The 20,722-nt window shown below is 34.1% G+C and overlaps 1 protein-coding gene across 7 annotated transcripts in view; it reads left to right on the forward strand.

Moving 5' to 3' along the window:
• Nucleotides 1-20,722, forward strand: part of BRIP1 (BRCA1 interacting DNA helicase 1) — a 201,940-nt gene that overhangs the window by 149,756 nt on the left and 31,462 nt on the right. For all 7 annotated transcript variants that reach the window (XM_033846862.2, XM_019945486.3, XM_019945488.3 and 4 more), the window contains one exon: nt 18,491-18,603. In XM_033846862.2, coding sequence (XP_033702753.1) covers nt 18,491-18,603 — 113 coding nt within the window. The remainder of the gene's footprint in view (nt 1-18,490; nt 18,604-20,722) is intronic.

The following is a 20,722-nucleotide window of genomic DNA, read 5'->3' on the forward strand; positions in this document are numbered from 1 at the left end:
ACAGCAATATGAATATTCCTGAGGAGATGAATGGAGGCGGGAATGCAAGGGATTATAGTATATCAAGACAAACTTGATTTCAGAAACAAAAACCTTTACTAATAATTTTGAGTATATTCGTATTTTCCTTTTGAATCACTTTTATCATTGTGTTAATGATCTTGAGTGTTTTAGCATTCATTTATTCATTCAGTAACAAACTTTCACTAAGAGCCTGATTTGTACTAAATACAGTTAAGTGCGGAAATAAACAAGATGCTACTTCTAATGATGTCTATAATTTAGTAAAGTACTTGAACGTGTAACAGGATGTTTTGGTTGGACAGGGTCTGGGTGTTCCAATGCTTAGGGAAAGTGAAGTTGAGCAGCACCTTTCACCTCCCATCCAGATATCCATTTACTTTGAGTGATTTGCCTAAAATAGATGGAAATTCAAATCTCAGAGAAATGAGATTTGAATCTTGTCTATGTTGAGATTCAAACATACAAACATTTGATCAAATGGAATGGCCTCATCAAAGGCCAGATTATAAAACTATTCAAGTTATTAAGACTATTCAGAAAAGTGAAACAACCACTTTTTGAATATCTGGCTAGAGTACCAAGTACTTTATAGACTGGTGACATGGTGATACATTCACAGATTATAGCCCCTTGTCTCATGGAGCTTACACTCTTGTGAGGAATGTTGAAATTAAAGTAATAAAGAAGCAATTAATTGCAGTTGTGATGAAGACTGTAAGAAAAAAGTCACAGGAACTATGAGAATGTATAACAGGATCCTAACCTAGTCTTTAGGGGTAAACAAAGACTTCCTGAGGAAGTGATATTTCAGCTGACACAGGAAAGAAGGCTCAGAGTTATGTAGGTGAGCAGAATGGGTAAGAGTATTCTCAGCAGATAGAACAGCATATGCTAAGGCCCTGAGGTGTCAAAGAGGATAGCTATTCCCAGGAATTGAAAGAAGCTGAGGAAGAGAGTGAGTTGGGGAGAATGGCATGTGAATAGAGGCTGGGAGACTTATTAAGAAGCCAAATCATTTAGGGCCCTGTGTGCCATTTTAAGGATGTGAGACTTTATTCTAAGCTATGGGAAACCAGATCCAGTAATAGAGCCTGAGGTCAGAATGTAGTGGGGTTCCGGTTATAGTGTAGCATCTGATACAGAAACCCACCTGGATCTAGCCCTGATAATAATATGTGGATACCCAAGGGAAATGGCTGTGTATATAAACTTAAAGGGCTGTAATACTAAACTCTAACATTTAGGAGTCCAGCAACTGGCTTTTGGAATTGTTAGAAACATTTAGGCCAAATCACAGATATGGAAGAAAAACCTCGTCACCTCTGAATGTCTGGAATAAGTTTATCCTCATTATTTAAACCTTTTTTTCCTCCTCAGAAAACTTTTTTTTCTAGTTTTTTTTTTTTTTTAAGATTGTTTGGCTAGAAGTATTATTAAAGCAGGTTCTAAGTATATCTTGAAATTCAAAAATTAAAATCTAGTTTAAATCTAAGTATTCCATCTACACTGACAACTTATAATTTGCCTTGGACAGAGAAAAATGAGATAACCAAACTCTTTGTTCCCATCCGTCCTGCAAAACAAACAAACAAACAAATATAAAGTTACAAAATAAATGGATGAATTGCTGAGGTATTTTTAAATTAAAAATTTTTTTTCCATATTTATTAAAGAAATCTTTTGGGTTTGGGGGAGGAAACATTTAAAATCACAAAATTTTCATCAAGTCTGATTGATAGCCTTTTCTTTCCAATACTCATATCATTGTATTTCCTTAGGAAAAAAGCCATACCTGAATATAGCTACAAGTTAAACCTTTGGATAATTAATAAAGCAAATAAAACTTTTGTTTGTTTTTTGAAAAATTCTGAAGTTATTTTCCTGTGTTTACCTCTTTTTTTGGTGAGAACAAGAAATTTTTAACCTTTATATTTTACTTTTGCTCTCATAGTAGGTTGAAGGTTTTAAAAGTGAGTTTATCACACTGGGGACTTGTAAGGTTGATTGACACTTAACTTATTCTGTTGGCACAGAGCATAATCAGTAGCACTACCTCAAGGGAAACAGTGGAATTGTTTCTTAACCTCTCTGAAAATAATTTTAATTTTTTTTCTTCAGAGCAGAATTTTAGTTGTAGTAGATTTTAATCAATTTACTTAGATTCTCTTAAAGCCTACAGGGTGCAGATATATAGATGGGCTTCAGGTGAGTGTGTCACTTGTTTTTTTCCAATTATAAAGTCTTAAGGTCAAAGATAATATAAACTGTAGTAGACATCAGTGTTTACAGCATCAGTCTTTACTGTTTTTCACTGAGATTAAGGTTTGATACCTTGGGAATGAGTTCAATTTATGCTTTCTACCTTTGGGACAGATAATCCCGGTGTGCCCAGGAATATAGTAAGCTATGTAATAAGTCATAGTGTAATTTCCTATCACATCAAAATGACCAGATTTGTTCTTTAAAATTACTTAATAGCAGGGTTTCTCTAGCTTGGCAGTAGTGACATTTTGGGCAGGATAATTTTTTGTTGTGAGTGATGTCCTGTGCATTGTAGGATGTTTAGCTGCATCTCTGGACTTACCTGTAGATGCCAGTAGCAAATGTTTCTCCCTCACCAGTTGTGACAACCAAAAATGTCTTCAGATAGTGCCAGTATCTTCTGGTAGGCAAAATCACTCTCAGTTGAACACCATTGTTTTATATAGTGAAACATACAAGTGTATGTCATGAATTAAAATGAACAATCTACATTTATTTTTTTGTTATTTTTTATCAAGTTGAAAAAAATCCAATAAAACTTTTACTAAGAGCCTGATTTATACTAAAAACATTAGATGGTTTCTTATATTAACAATCTCTTGGCTTCTACCCCTTTCCCAGCCCCTGCTTCTGAGAAGCAGTGACTTTCACTTCTTTTATCTATTTCATCTGGTATTTACATCCATATAATCAATTTTAGACATTAACTATTTACTTCCTACGTGAGATAGGATTTTAGCTCACTTACTCCGCCTTTCCCTTCTTACATCCTCCCAATATCGTTAAATCACAATTTTTTATTAAATCCATAGTCAATATTCACATTATCATGACTATGAAAATATTGTTCACTGTAGTCAAATGATTTCCTTTAACTGTTTTATTTTTCCTTTTAAAAATATCTTTAGGGACTTCTCCAGTGGCACAGTGGTTAAGATTCTGCGCTCCCAATGCAGGGGGCCCGGGTTCGATCCCTGGTCAGGGAACTAGATCCCACATGCATGCCACAACTAAGAGTTTGCATTGCCACAACTAAGGAGCCAGTGAGCCACAACTAAGACCCAGCACAACCAAATAAATAAATAAATATTTTAAATATATATATCTTTAAAGAAATCTTTAATAAATCTGCAACACCTCTCAATACAGTTTTCCTATGAGACCTGTCAGATAATAGGTCAGTTCTTTTTCTCCCCCTGAAGACATCCCTTTTGGATCCTTCTGATCTCCTGCTTCAATCAAGACTTAAGTTGCTCTTTAAGCTCACTTAACTGCCAATATCCTGAGATTTCCCTTTGCTGTCATCCTAGGAATTTGATTTGCTTGTCTTCTGTGTTAGGTCCCAAGTTTCCTGAATCTCAGACCTTGTTCCTGTTTCTTGTTTCTTATTTCATCTTTGTGGTACATATCCTCCAGCAGTTTCCCTATGCATCAATTTCCTCAGCCTTTCTGGACTCCTGCTGGCCTAACTGGCTTATTTCCCATCAGTAGCTCTGTGGGTACTTCGGTTTGAACTTTCGCCTCTCTGCTTAGTCATTTAGTCTGCTTTTCACAGTCATCTATTTGGGTTTAAAGTTACAGATGTCTTAGTTTCATTGAAGATAGAGACTATTTCTCTTTCTTATTTATCTTTTAATTTGGGGTCGGTTTTTAAGAGGCAAGGAAAGAAGAAAAAATTTTTTGCCTTCCTGAAACCAGAAGTCTTCATTACTTTCTAAGATAAAGTAGGAGACTTTGAAGTGCTATGATCCCACATGCTTTATTCCCACACTCACACCTTCACTTTTGAGAAGCTCTGAATCAAACATTCCTAACAATAATATTGCAAGGTAGAAAGTAACAAATGTTTTTTAGAAATCAAATATTTACTTACGTTTGAAAGATGTTTCGATATAATAATATAAAAATCTAGATGGCAAAAGTATCAGAATTCATTTGTTGGGCTGTGGAGGTAATAAACAGAGTTTTAAGTATGTTTAAGTATGTTTTCAGTGTTTTCTAGTACTCACGTAATCTTTTACGTGCACATTTTCTCTTGCTCAAGTTCATTTTTAAAGGTATTTAATCATGTGAACTCTGAGTTTGAGCCTCCTCTCACTGGGATTAGCTTCTACTTTCTATGCCTGCCATTGCCACTAAACTTTTGTGGAGTCCTCCCAGAGCCTCAGTGCTTAGTTTTACATCTTTTCGCATCCACAAGCCTCTTCCATGAGAGACCTCCTTATCTTCCAATGTTGTATAGGAGCAGGTGCAGATCTCTATCACTTGCTGAATGCAGCACTACTCACTTCCCTTAACAAAACCTCTAAATATTGTCGCATTCCTTCAAGAGCCTATGGTTCCATATACAGTCTCACATTGCTTTCTTATGTAAGACAATATTTCATTTTGTTAGTTATTATTGCTAGAAGGGTTTTATTCATAGTATTTGGCTCTTGTATGAGACTTTAACAAGGGAAGCTCTAGATTGTAAGATATATGTAAGGAATAATATTTAGACTAATAGAGGACAATCAGGTACTCATTCTGTAGATTACACCACTAACATATTTTATATAGTTCTCTTCAAATACAGCTCATAGGTTGCAAAGTGGTCAAAAAATATTTTGAAGGATATTAAAGAGTGCTAATGTTAGTTATAATTTCTCAGAAAATTTAATATCAATTGCAGAAGTCATTTAGAAAAAGTTATGTTTCAAAACTAAATACTGTTCTCTATGAGTCTTGCCAATGTACATATTTTCATTGATATATGATGAAAAAGTAGCCACTCCATAAGCTGAAGAAACTTTTAAGTCACATAAAATAATGTGTCCTTATGTTGAGTAGTATAGGTTAAGCACCTTCAGAGAGAGTTGATCTAAGTGTCAGAACTCTAAGGTAGATGACCTACGTTGTCTGTCAGTCTTATGACTTTTTTCATTTACATGCGACAATATATTACAACAGCATGCCACCCAAACCTATATTGGTTTTTAGAAATACAGGATAAATAATGACTCTCCAGCTTGCTTACCTCTAATATATGATGCTTTACAGTTTTGTGTCCATTGTCATTTCTTTCTTTCTTGAACCAGCTGTATGAGGTAATGCGGGCAGGAATTATTTTCTTCCATTTACAGAGGAGGAAACTGAGAAAGGAAGCTAAATGGGGTACTGTGACTTACCCAAGGTCAAACAACTAATAAATGTCAAAGCTTTGACTCTAAGCCGTGTGCTTTTTCCATATCTCCTTTCCTCAAAAAAAAAAAAAAAATATATATATATATATATATATACACATATATATAGTATTTTCTAGAGATGATAATTTAAGCATTTTCAGGTGTATCTGGATAATATTTTATTATGGGTAGCATAACTAAATTGCAACAAAGCCTATTTTTCTTTAAAAAAATTTTAACCTTATCCCTTTACAGAATAAGCATATATTGTTGTTTCTTGCATGTCTTAAAGTATTAACTGTCTTTTTTTCTTTTAATAGAAAAATATTAATTTCTACCTTTTTCCTGGGCTCTTATCTTGACAAATTATTTTCATAATTTAAAAGAAACACTAAGATCTACTGCTTCGTACTGACAGATGTTTTTGCATTATTATTATCTAAAGCCTTTATTCAGAATTGCTTGAATGTTACTGTGTTACCAATAAACTATTCTGGGCTAGCAGCTAAATTATTTTAACCACTTGAGGTTGAATATGTTGAGAGCAAGAGATGCTTGATTTGAGGGGAATATATTTTGTTCTTTTTTTTATATTTGAAATTTTTAGGCTGTTTATTTCAACACTGACAATTTATGACACAAAGTATAACAGGTTTCTCTGCAAAAAGTGTCTTATTCAAAGCAACCTTCAAGCATATGTGAGATAAGCTATATTATTCTTACTATGTCTGTTACTATGTCTTGATTCTTATTTCTTGGTAGATTACTGTGGTCACCTCCTAGTGTAGTGTAACAAGGAGAGTAAATAACAATTGAAAACCATTTCGAGTGTGTGTGTGTGTGTGTGTTTGTGTGTGTGTGTGTTTATTTAAGTCTAAAAGGGAGCCTGGCTTCTTAGCTCTTGGCAGAAACCCATTTTTCCCCATTTAAAACAATATATATACTATATTTGGTTAACTTGGTGTTTCAGAAATTTTGAAAATATGCCAGATGAAATAAAACCAGCTATATTCCTTTTATCTAGCTAACTTATTTCATATACAAGCTCTTATGCTGAATTTAGAACTCTAACCATTGGAATTTATATTGTGATACCCTGATAAAAGTGTTTACACTGTGAAGATATGGAGCAATAAATGTCTAATGCACAGTCTCTGTCTTCCAGATTTGGTTTGCTATAAATGTTTACATTTTAGGTTCTGTACCTTGGCTAAATATAAAACTGTTCTTCTTGAATGTTTGCTAGACAAATGTGTTTATTTTTCTGAGGCAAAGTTTTCTTAATATTTTTAATTAGTAAGTTTAGCTGATCATTTGTTCTTAGTCTTATTACCAGGCTTGAACTTTTGTCATAAAACTTACATACAAGAAAATAGGGGCTACCCTGGTGGCACAGTGGTTGAGAGTCCACCTGCTGATGCAGGGGACGTGGGTTCGTGCCCCGGTCCAGGAGGATCCCACATGCCGTGGAGCGGCTGGGCCCATGAGCCATGGCCGCTGAGCCTGTGTGTCCGGAGCCTGTGCTCCGCAACGGGAGAGACCACAACAGTGACAGGCCTGCGTACCGCAAAAAGAATAAATAATAATAAATAAATAAAGCTTACATACAAGAAAATAAAAGTATATTCTGCCTATATTGATTGCTTTTAGGAGAGCATTTATTACTGAAATCATAATACATATGTATACGAATTGGGACAAATTCCACCGTCTTTCATATGAGGCAGTAGTAAAGAGGTGCATTTATAGTTCCAGCTCATATTTATCACACCGTTTATTTCTTCAGAAGCTACTTATAAAACTTGTAAAAGTCTACTCTTGTACAGAACTATTTAAAGCCAGCACTGTTGGGTTTGACTAAGTGGAAAAAATAATATTCAAAATTGTGACTTAAATTTTTTGCTGACATATACAGTATGATCCTTTTGGTTATTTTATATATACTACTGCTATCAGTAGTATACTACTTATACTGTCTCCAATAAAACTGAGTCATTGGAGGACTTAAGGAACTTACTATTTGATCTCAAGCATTTTGTAATGTTAAAATCAGAATCCAAACCCACATAACTTCTGCTTGAATGCTATATGGGTATTTTAACATAATTCCCTAAGTCCCACTTCAGTCTTGATTATCTATCTTTGCTATTCAGGATCTCATCTCTACTTATATCAGGTTAGCCTGTGATGCAGAGATATTTTCAGCTGTCTAGAAACTACCATATTAAGGGTGTTTTTCATTTTGTATGAATGTTGAACTCCAGTTATGAAAAAATGTTCTGTGAATCAGTGTAGCATCTGAACCAGTGTGTTACAAACACAAGCTGCTACAGGAGTTAAATAGATTATTTAAATGAGTGAGCTAGTTGAGAGTTGGCATGGGCCTTCAGTTTGCAACCTCTGATAAAATAGTTTGCCTTCTCTCTGCTGTTCACATACTCCTCCAAAATTACACATACACTAATTTATTGGGGATGGGGAGCAAGTGGTTTAAACTCCTTCCAGAGTATACAATTAAATGTAGCTTTCTAATTTGGGAAAGCCTTGTAAAATGTATTTGAAAAGTAATATTAACTGGTTTAAAAGATCATCTTTCCAAACCACACTTGAGCTCACTTTATGGTGTTTACTTTCTGTCAAAACTTAGAAAAAACATTCACAGTTAACTTCCATAACATAAAATGTCTGTCTCATTAGGCATTAAAGAAGCATTGGTCAACAGGTATAATGCTATTAGACTGTATAGCTAATGTGAATGTGGACATGACCTCCCAAATAGATCAAAGACTAATCTCTTTGACAGTTACAAGATGGCAGAGCTTGCCATGGGCCTTTTGCTGCTGCACATTGAAACTATTTGTTTGGAAAGCATGCCTGAGGGATGAGAGTCTGTTTATAAGGATGAGCAGGTAAAAGTAAAATGTTGTCTTTTGACATTTCAACTAATCCCTTCTAGCCTTTGGTTTACTTAACATTTAGGCTATTTGCTGGCAGGAGAAACTGGCTTTTTCACGTATGCTTTATGTCATTTTAAATTGGGCATTGATTTTCGTACCTGATAATTCCTAAGTGTACAATGAAATAGATTCTGATGTCGTTAAAAAGAGGTGTACTGTCTTTCTACCTTTTCCAAACCCTTAGTTTTGCTTTCCCTAATTAAATGTGTTCACCCAAAGACAATTTTTTAATTTATTTTTAAAAATCTGCTTCTTTATATAATAAAAAATATTTCAAAGTTAGCCTTTATATATATTTACTTTCAAAAGTTTTTTCTTTACTTTTTACCTAAAATAATTTCCCTAGGTAAAATATTGGCAGTAATTTAAAGGCCATTTGGATTGTAAAAAATTATTTGAAAATTTTCAAGAAGTTGAAATAATGTAGTCATACATAAAAGTTAATTCATTTTAATGAAAAATAAAAGACCAAGGAGAGAGAATTTTATTTATTTAATCTAATATTTGCTATATTACCTCTAAATATTTCAATTATAACTAATATTTCCTAAAGCAACTGTTGTCATAGGCAGAGTGATCATTATAAAGTATTTGTTTCAACATGGTATAGTAAATTTTGAAAATCCTTAAGCTATTATGTCTGGCAAAGGATAAATGCAAATTTGGGGGAGGGAAATAATGTTAATATAGATAAATGCTTAGTTACATTTTGAGAGATGGTAGGAAATGTATAGTTGGATAGAATTTTTAAGTATTCTTATCTCTAAATGTTATAATATACTTTATTGCTGAATTGTCAAATTATTTTTTTAATATTACCTAATATTTCCTATGGTGCCATATTATTCACTATACTACTTTAAAAAGCATATTCTATGATGCTTACAGGAAAGTTTGCTTTATATTCAAGTTATAAAGTTTTAATTTAGAAATTTTACAGGTTCTTTTGAGGGGATATAAAATAAAATTCTTATATACCAATTTGAAAGCTACTTGTCAGAAGTGTACATATATATATATATATATATATATATATGTCAGAAGGTTAATAGTATACAGTGTTTTGAAGAGATTTTGTTTTCTCTTAAGTAGTTTTACAACTTCTTAAAACTGTAAATTGTTCATTTATCTTGAAAGTCTGAAATTTTTTCAAGAAAATAACTTTATACCTTTGATTAGGCTTATATTACAAAAATATACTATTTGATAAATACTTGCCCAGAAATACCACATAGGGGATCTTTAAAAGCTGACTGACTGAAAAGAACAATTCCTACTGTTTCACATTGGATTAACTAGTTGCTAGGAATTATAGTCAGTTTGTGAACTTACAATGCTAGCAGTTTGTTATGTGAATAAATTGTTGTTATTAAATTTGAGAACCATCTTTTATTTTAATTAGATTTTAATACTCATTCCATTTTTAAATAGGAGAAAGCCACAATAGAATTGAGTTACCTAAGATCTCACTCAGAGAAGCTGTAGGGTGTCCTGACTCTTGGGTTTTTACTCTTAAGAGAGCAAGCTCTGGAGAGAGACAGACTAGATTCACATCCCAGCTTTACTACTTACATACTGGGTCACCTTCCACATGTTACTTAATTTTTTAAAACTTATTTTTCTAATCTGTAAAATGAGGTAACAGTACCAACTTTTTAAGATTGTTATGAGGATTAAATGAGATAATAATACCTATTAAGCACTGCACTGTGCATGGAATGTTATAGTAGCTTGACAGATATTGTTATCATTTATTATTAAGATCTTTGGTTCCCTACTTTTCCAATTTTGACTTTCTGATTAGCTAACTCATTATCAATTTCTATTCTTGGTTTAGAAATTTTTTTAAAATTTTTTATTTATTTATGGCTGTGTTGAGTCTTCGTTTCTGTGTGTGGGCTTTCTCTAGTTGTGGCAAGCGTGTGCCACTCTTCATCACAGTGCGCCAGTGCGCGGGCCTCTTACTATCGCGGCCTCTATTGTTGTGGAACACAGGCTCCAGATGCGCAGGCTCAGTAATTGTGGCTCACGGGCCCAGTTGCTCCGCGGCATGTGGGATCTTCCCAGACCAGGGCTCGAACCCGTGTCCCCTGCACTGGCAGACAGATTCTCAACCACTGCGCCATCAGGGAAGCCCTAGAAATTATTTCTTTAACATGGCTTGAGCCAAGTTTATCTTCTTCCTTAAACATACTTTTCTTTTTGTCTTCTCTTGGTGGGTTACTGGATTCCTTCTCTCAGTGGCTGGAAACTTTGGAGTCATTTTTGACTTTTCCCTCTTTAATAAACCCACATCTACTTTGTCACTTAAGTTCTGTAACTCCACAATGTGTTATGAACTGGGTCTCTTTTCCATTCCCTTTGGCTTTCCAGGTAAGGCCCTCATTACTCTCGTATCAAATTCATAGCATGTCTTCATTTCTCAACTCCTCTTATTTTTATATACTGTAATCAAAGTTAATATTTTAGCACTTATATTTACTTGATGGCCATTTGTACTCAATCGTTTCTGTTCTTGTAATCTCTTGCTGGGCAGAAAATATTTTTAACTTGTCTTTGTATTCCTAGTGCGTATCACAGATACCTTACACACAGCCAAAGCTATAAATATTGAATGGAATTAGTATTTTTTTAAGTTATCAAATATTTCTTCTTTTCATTATATCAATTTTTATACTTTAAATGCATATTTTTAATGTTTCTACAGCATTCTTTTTTATTTAGTTTCTTTTTTTTAAGCTTTATTGAGGCATAATTGAATATAGCATTCTTGAGAGCAGCTTAAAAAACTCACTTTTTTCATTCAGTTAGTATATGAAAAATGTGAAATCATAATACATAATTTTCTTGCCCTCAAAACTTGCATTTTCTAACACAACATTGTAAATTAACTATACTTCAGTAAAAAAAGAAGGAACTTTTATACAAGAGAGCTTTTTACAAGAAAAAGCTCATTAACTTATATATTTGAATAGGTCAATCTGATTTGTGTATACCATACATTCTGACCTTGTATAAAAGTAGTTCACTTTTGAGATGATGTAATTTTAAAGATTTTTATGAAGACCAGATGAAGGCTGGGTATGTGGTACCCTTTGGTGTGACATTTCTTTTAATAGGAATGTAGTTTTATGCCCTGTAATTAATTATGAGTCTTTTTGAAAGGGATATGATTATAATATCAAATTCAAGGACTAGATAGCAGAATTTATTATGATATCTGTTCCAGAAAAGAAGCAGAAGTTTAATTTAACACAGTCTCTGTGTGTTATTACCTAGATAGAAAATGAACGTACATTCGGTCACTCGGAAAAGTGAGAAATTCTTGATGTCCTTTAACAGTGGAGCATTTGAGTCAATAAATATTGTATCAAATGCATTAGTACTGTTTCAACTCTGATTTTTAAATTTGTTTAGATCATCATTGACTGCTTTTTATTTATTTATTTAATTTTTGGCTGTGTTGGGTCTTCATTGCTGTGCATGGGCTTTCTCTAGTTGCAGCGAGCAGGGGCTACTCTTCGTTGCGGTCCGTGGGCTTCTCATTGCAGTGGCTTCTCTTGTTGCAGAGCACGGGATCTAAGCATGCGGGCTTCAGTAGTTGTGGCTTATGGGCTCTAGGGCGCAGGTTCAGTAGTTGTGATGCATGGGCTTAGTCACTCTGAGGCATGTGGGATCTTCCCGGACCAGGGCTTGAACATGTGTCCCCTGCATTGGCAGGTGGATTCTTAACCACTGTGCCACCAGGGAAGTCCCTCTGACTGCTTTTTTATGCTTTGATTCTTTTACACCAACCAGTGTCTTTGGTGTGTATGAAGTTATTTTGCTCCGATTGATGTGTTTCATTATTTCTATTGATCTGTCTTAAGATTTACTGACTAATTCTTCTGCCTTCTCCAATATGCTGTTAAACCCATCCAATGAATTTTTTTTAAGTTATTGTATTTTGCAGTTGTAGAATTTCTATTTGGGTCTTTTTTATATTTCCATTTCTCTGATGAGAGTCTCCAAATTTCAGTCGTTAAAACATATGTTTTTAAGTTATTTAAATATATTTATAACAGCTACTTTAAAGTCTTTGTCAACTAATTCCAATAGCTGAGCCCTTTCTAGATTGGTTTCTATTGACTGCCTGTTTTTCCTTGATTATGGATCATCTTTCTAGTAATTTCTATTGTATAGAAATTATACAATTTCTATTGTATAGAAACAAAAATATATTTTTGTTTTTGTAGGCAGTTCAATTAGTAGGTGATCATCTTGAACTTATATGGACACGATTTGACAGTATATTAGGGGAGATCTGGGAAAAGCTCAAAGTGCGGTCTTTAAATTCTGTTTCCCCTGTGGTTCTTGTTAGAGTTTGGTTTAAGTCTTTTGGGGAGCTAGTTTAAAATTGGTATTGCTCTATATTGTGGTCCTTATTCCTAACATGACACCTGGCCATTTGTATGTGTGTGTTTGTGTTTTACTTGATTTTTTATTTAAAATATATATCTTGGCTAAATTTCTATGTCAAAACATATAGATCTGTTTCTTTCTATATAATAGCTCAATATTTATCTCAGAATAATTGTAGTATATTTCATTGTACTTGATGTACATTTAGATTGTTTCTTAATTTTCTTCAATACAAAGATGCAATGAGTATTCTCGTACATATTATCTATCTGTACTTGTTGGAAAATATAAATACATTTGGTAAACATTTGTCAGTATTCTACAGACAAAAACAATGGAAATATTAAATTTGCATTTCTTGGTTTACTAGTAAAGTTGAGCATCTTTTCATGTGGGTTACCAGCCATTTATCATTCAATTTGATGACTTGCTTTCTCACAGATTATTTACTTTTAGTAGTTAGATTTTGTAAACATTGATTGTGTATGAGTTCATTGTATATTAGTTAACAGAACTTTTTCTCCAGGTTTTCATTTGGCTTTCAATGTTATTTATGGTATTTTGAGGCCATGAAAGGTTTTTACTAGGGAAATAAGAGGTCCATCTTTCCAAAACCAGGATCAAGGCCAGCAGAAAGTTTGCCACAACACTGTATGGACTTCTTCCCCCCCGCCACCCCAATTTCTTTGAGATATAATTGACAAATAAAAATTCTATATATTTAAGGTGTAAATTGTGGTGACTTAATATATATTGTCAAATTACCGTAATCAGGTTAATTAACACAACCATCACCTCACATAGTTAACCATTTTTTCAGCATATGATGAGAACACTTAAGGTCGTAGCATAGTTCAAGTATACAATACATTACTATTGAGTATAGTTACCATGCTATACATTCAAATCCCAGAACTTACTCATCTTGTAACCAAAAGTCACTGATAATTTATACTCTTTAACCAGTATCTCCCCATTTCCTCCACCCCTCACCTACTGCCAACCACCATTCTACTCTTGGGTTCAATGTGTTTAACAGTTTTAGATGCCACGTATAAGTGAGGTCATGGCTATGTTTCTCTGTCTGGCCTATTTCACTTAGTATAATATACTCCAGGTTCATCCATGTGGTTGCAAATGGCAGGATTTCCTTTTTATGCCTGAATAATATTCCCTTATATATACGCGTGTGTGTGTGTGTATGTGTATATATATTTTACATTTTCTTTGCCCGTTCATTCATTCATCAATAACATGTTGTTTTCATGTCTTGCCAATGTGAAGAATGTTGTAATGAACATGAGACTGCACACATCTCTTCAAGACAGTGATTTTATTTCTTTTAGATATATACCCAGCAGTGGGATTGCTGGATTATATGGTAGTTCTATTTTTAATTCTTTGGGGAACGTCCATACCATTTTCCATAATGGCTATACCAATTTTACATTCCCACCAACAGTGTATAAGTGTTCCTTTTACTCCATACCCTTGCCGACACTTGTCATCTTGTCTTTTTTTTTTTTTTTTTTTTTTTTTGCGGTACGCGGGCCTCTTACTGTCGCGGCCTCTTCCGTTGCGGAGCACAGGCTCCGGACGCGCAGGCTCAGCGGCCATGGCTCACGGGCCCAGCTGCTCCGCGGCATGTGGGATCTTCCCAGACCGGAGCACGAACCTGTGTCCCCTGTATTGGCAGGCAGACTCTCAACCACTGTGCCACCAGGGAAGCCCCTCTTGTCTTTTTGATAATAGCCATCCTAACAAGTATTAGGTGATATCTCATTTTTGTTTTAATTTGCATTTCCCTGATGATTAGTGATGTTAAACACCTTTTCATATACCCATCGGCCACTTGTATGTCTTCTTTGAAAAAATGTCTATTCAGGACTTCTGCTTATTTTTTAATCAGGTTTTCTTTTGTGTTTTCCTTTTTTTTTTTTGTGGGGCGGGGTGTTGGTTTTGCATGAGTTCCTTATATATTTTAGATATAAACCTCTTATCAGATTATGGTTCTCCTGTTCCATAGGTTGTCTTTTCATTTTGTTGATTGTTTCTTTTTCTGTGCAGAAGTGTTTTAGTTTAATGTAGTCCCACTTGTTTATTTTTACTTTTGTTCCCTGTGCTTTTGGTGTCATATCCAAAAAATCATTGCTGAGACCAAGGAGCTTTTTCCTGTTTTCTTCTAGGAGTGTTATGGTCTCAGAGTATACATTTAAATCTTTAATTCATTTAGAGTTGATTTTTATATATGGTATAAGATAAGGATCCAGTTTCATTCTTTGGCATGCAGATATCCAGTTTTCCCACCACCATTCCTAAAGAGACTATCTTTCCCCATTGTCTATTCTTGGTGCCCTTGTCAAAGATCAGTTAACCATATATGCATGGGTTTATTTCGAATTCTCTCTTCTGTTCCATTGGCCTGAGTGTCTGATTTTATGCCAGTACCGTACTGTTTTGATTACTAAAGTTTTATAATATAGTTTGAAATCAGGAAATGTGTTGCCTCCAGCTTTGTTCTTCCTTAACATTGCTTTGGCTATTCGGGATCTTTTGTGGTTCCATACAAATTTTAGAATTCTTTTTTCTATTTCTGTAAAAAATGTCACTTGAGGCTTCCCTGGTGGCACAGTGGTTGAGAGTCCACCTGCTGATGCAGGGGACATGGGTTCGTGCCCCGGTCCAGGAAGATCCCACATGCCATGGAGCGGCTGGGCCCGTGAACCATGGCTGCTGAGCCTGCGCGTCTGGAGCCTGTGCTCCGCAACGGGAGAGGCCACAACAGTGAGAGGCCCGTGTACCGCCAAAAAAAAAAAAATGTCTCTTGGATTTTGATAGAGATTTTACTAGATCTGTAGATCACTTTGGGTAATAAGGACATTTTAACGATACTAATTATTCCAATCCATAAACAGGATCTTTCCTGTTTTATTTGTGTTTCTTCAATTTCTTTCATCAGTGTTTTATAGTTTTTAGTGTAAAGATTTTCACCTCCTTAGTTAAATTTATTCTAAAGTGTTTTATTCTTTTTGATGCTATCGTAAATGGGATTGTTTTCCTAATTTCTTGGATAGGTTGTCGTTAGTGTGTAGGAACACAACTGATTTTTGTATCCTGCAACTTTACTGAATTTTATTAGTTCTAAGAGTTTTTTGGTGGATCTTTAGGCTTTTCTACATATAAGATCATGTATCTGCAAACAGACAATTTTAGTTCTTCTTCTCTGTTTTGGATGCCTTTTATTACTTTTTCTTCTCTAATTGCTCTGGCTAAGACTTTTAATAACTTGTTGAATAGAAGTGGTAAGAGTGGGCACCTCTGTCTCATTCCTGACCTTAGAGGAAAAGCTTTTAGCTTTTCACTATTAAGTATGATGTTTCTGTGGGCTTGTCTATATGGCCTTTAGTATATGGAAGTATGTTTCCGCTATGCCTAATTTTTGAGAATTTTTATCACGAAAGGATGTTGAATTTTGTCAAGTGCTTTTTCTGCGTCTATTGAGATAATGTGATTTTTATCCTTCATTTTGTTATAGTGGTGTATCACATTTATTGATTTATGTATGTTAAACCAATGTGTATTTCAGGGATAAATCACCCTTGATCGTGGTGTATGATCCTTTTACTGTGCTATTGAATTCAGTTTTGTTGTTGTTGTTGTTACTGAGGATTTTTGCCACTATGTTTATCAGGATGTTGGCCTGTAATTTTCTCTTTTTAAAGTCCCTACATGCCTTTGTTATGAGAATAATGCTGACCTCTTAAAACGAGTTTGGAAGTGTTCCCTCCCCTTCAGTATTTCAGAAGCATTTGAGAAGAACTGGTGTTAATTCTTCCTTAAATGCTTAGTAGAGTTTCAGTCTCACCAATGAAGTTATCTGGTCCTGAGCTTTTCTTCGTTTGGGAGGTTTTTGATTACTGCCTTAATGTCCTTACTTGTTATAGGTCTGTTCAGATTTTTTATATCTTTATGATTATTCTTGGTAGGTTGATTTTTTTCTAGGAATTTATCCATTTCTTCTAAGTTATCCTTTTTTTTCACATATAATTGTTCATAGTAGTCTCTTAGGATTCATTGTATTTCTGTAGTATCAGCTGTAATCTATGCTTTCATTTGTAATTTTATTTGAGTCCTTTTTTTTGCTTAATTAATTAGCAAAAGTATATCAGTTTTATTTATCTTTAAAAAAACAACTCTTAGTTTCATTGATTTTTTGTTGTTGTTTTTTCTGGTCTGTTTCATATATTTTTGCTCTCATCTTAGTAGTTTCCTTCCTTCTGCTGAGATTAGTTTGTTCTTTTTTCTAGTTTCTTAAGATGTAAAGTTATGTTGTTTATCTGAGATCTTTGTTTTTTCTTCATGTCGGCATTTTTTGCTATAAACTTCTCTCTTAGAACTGCTATTGTTACATCCCATAGTTTTGGTTTGTTGTGTTTCCATTTTCATTTGTATTGAGATAATTTTTAAAAATTATTTATTTTTGGCTGCATCGGGTCTTAGTTGTGGCACGTGGGATCTTCCTTGTGGCATGTGGGATCTTTCATTGCAGCATGCGGTCTCTTCATTGTGGCACTTGTGCTTCTCTCTAGTTGCAGTGCGTGGGCTCCAGAGCACATGGGCTCAGTAGTTGCAGCATGGGCTCTCTAGTTGCGGTGTGCATACTCAGTAGTTGCAGCACGTGGGCTTAGTTGCCCTGTGGTATGTGGGATCTTAGTTCCCCAACCAGGGATTGAACCCGTGTCACCTGCATTGGAAGGTGGATTCTCAACCACTGGACCACCAGGGATGTCCCTCAAGATGCTATTTTATTTCTCTCTTGATTTCTTCTTTGACCCATTGGTTGTTCAGGTGCATGTTCTTCAATTTCCACGTATTTGTGACTATTTCAGTTTTCCTTATGTTATTAATTTCTAATTTCTTACCATTGTGGTTGGAAAAGATACTTGATGAAATTTCAGTCTTAAATTTCTTAAGACTTATTTTGTGGTCCGACATATAATCTATCTTGGAGAATGTTCCATGTGCACTTGAGAAGAATGTATATTCTATGCTGTAGATTTAAACTAAATCATAACAATAATTAACATTAAATGTAAATGGACTAAACATCCCAATTAAAAAGCAGAGATTATCAGGCTGGATAAACATAAAATAATGAACTATTTTGGAATGAATTCCAAAATCATTATGCTAAATGAAAAAAAACAGACACAAATGATTACATACTGTATAATAACATTTACATAGAATTCTAAAAAAGGCAAAACAGAAAGTAGACCATTGGTTGACAGGGTCAGCAATAAAGGAAATTCTGAAGAGGGATAGGAAGGAGTTTTTAGGTAGTGAAAATATTCTAAATTATGATTGTGGTGGTGGTTACATGACTATACATTTATTAAAATTTATCTACATGTACATTGAAAGTTTGTGAATTTTGTCATATATAAATTATTTCTCAATAAAACTGATTGCTATCACACAGCTAATTAACTAAGTTCATGTAGGCATTTAGGAAATGTAAAGATGAATAGAAATGTTTTAAATGAACTGAAAAATGTTTAGTACTGAAAAACAAATCTTTCTACCCTAATTAAATGATACTCAAAATGTTAGAAGTTAATGAGTTTTTAAATGACCTTTAATTACCTACTATCTTTTTTTAATATATTTTTAAATTATTAGGTTGAACTAAAGCGACAATATAATGACCAGCATTCAAAATTAAGAGGTCTTTTACCAGGTCGTCAGTGGTATGAAATTCAAGCATACAGGGCCTTAAACCAGGCCCTAGGTAGGTAAGTGGAGTGAAATTTAATGTAATATTACTGTAATATTATCTCTGACCAGGACTGTTTGTAGAGCTAGTCTTGCTACTTTATTCCTTATAGTAAATTTGATGGAATTTTATTTCACTAGAACCCTGGGAACTGGTATATATTCAGTGATAGATGTCAGGAGTGAAAGTTGAAAGAGTCAATGGAATAATTGAAACCCAAAATAAAACTCAATATTTGCTAAAGGTTAAAGATTTATGATTGGTCAGTGAGCGTACAACAGAGTGCTCAGTAAACGTTTATAGAAGCTCACCACCAAACAATAAAATTTTATCTTGTGAACATCAGAACCTAAATGATGATTTTATGGGTAAAAAGCAAACCATTTAAGAAGAGTTAAAACAAACTGTGTTCATGGTACGAAAGAATTCACACCAACTAACAGTAAAATTTAATTATAATACTCTTTTTTCTAAAGATTCTGGTCCATTAAGATTTGTGCTCTGTGGAACTAGTTTTTAAATCACCATTTTATACCATAATTTCACAGGACATCAACACTTTAAATTTATAAATACTATAATTATTAGATTATTTATAGTCTAATTTAACACTTTATGTTCTCTATGAAATTATAATTAGTTTAACCATGTAATAGTTTTTTCCTGTGAAGCTGTACAAATAAAATTCAGATAATTCAAATAGAAGAACACAGATTAAGAGTAAAGTCATGAAAATATGGCCATTTGACACGTTTTCAGATCAGCCAGAAGACCCACAGGTAACCATTATCTGCCCTAACCAATCTAGAAATTGGACTTTTCTCAAGTGTCTTGTTTACTCACATTAACTCATTTAAACATAAGCAGACCAGCTTGCATTTGAGTTCAGATTTACCTGTGCTGATGACATGACTGCAACAGCTGGATTTAAGTCCCAGAACACATCACCCACTCCCCTCCCCATCATTTCAGAATGATATTCTGCACTCGTTTCTCTTCAAACTGAGTGATTCAGTTCTATGTTTAACCTACTGCCCTTCTCTGCCTAGAAATCCCACTGGTACTTGGCATCAGGTTTCACTGGAAATTGTTCTTGAAGCATTTCATCTACTTACTTTGTCTCTCCCTGTTGATTGACCTGTTTGTTTTATTTTAATATTCAGCAAATAGTTTCTAGGGGAGCCTTAATGTTTGTTTTAAAATTCTTGCCTTTTAGTCAGTAGGCTTAATTTCAGGAAAATAAATATTTTTACGTCAGTTGATTTTTTCTCTTAATATAAGCAATGCCTTGAATTTTAAGAAACCATTTGAAGCAAAAGTACATTTGTATCCTATTTTGTCATTTATAAACCTTTTCTACATATATTAAACAGGTTGTGAAAGATGAAATTACTTGTCTAATGTTACATAGCTACTAAATGCACCTTCATGTCTTGACACCACCTACATTTAAAACCTTAAGACTTGGTTTTTCATCCTTATGCCTACCTGTATCCACTAAAATTCTCACTATTAAATATAAACATCTCACTATTAAACTGTTAAATGTACCATATCCTTTCATTATTCTTTGCCTTGGCATACAAGTTACCATACAATTCATTTGGCAAGTTTACCAATCAAAACCTAGTTGAAGAGGTCATGTCCTTTATGAAGACTTTTTTTATTTCTCCAACTAGAGTTATTTACTCCTTAGGAAACCCATAGCACTTTATACTTATCTCTATTATAGCATATATCTCATTGTTTTGGAGTAGCCTGTTTATCTGTCTCCTTCCCTAAACATGTGTTAGACATTTTTCCATTCTCAGCAACCACCTGTGCCTCATCTTGGGACATAGATGCACAATAAGTACTTGTTGAATTAGTGAAAAATGCCAGGTTCAGTGCTTTTCCAGCTATACCATATTGGCCAGAGAGCTTCTAGAGCTTCAAAACATACTTTTCAAGAATTTCAGAAAAAGCATGTGTTTATAATGTTGATGTAGAATACTATAGTTTCAGTATTTTATTAATTAAAAAGTGGATAGCCCAACTGTCCTTGTACTGATTTTCAGGGAAACAGTATCAACAAATAGCAACTTACGCCAAAGAAACATCCACTAAAAATAATCAAGTGAATGTTTTACATCATTTGA

The sequence above is a fragment of the Tursiops truncatus genome, chromosome 20 (genome assembly GCF_011762595.2).
Source record: "Tursiops truncatus isolate mTurTru1 chromosome 20, mTurTru1.mat.Y, whole genome shotgun sequence".
NCBI classification, from domain to species: Eukaryota; Metazoa; Chordata; class Mammalia; order Artiodactyla; family Delphinidae; genus Tursiops; species Tursiops truncatus.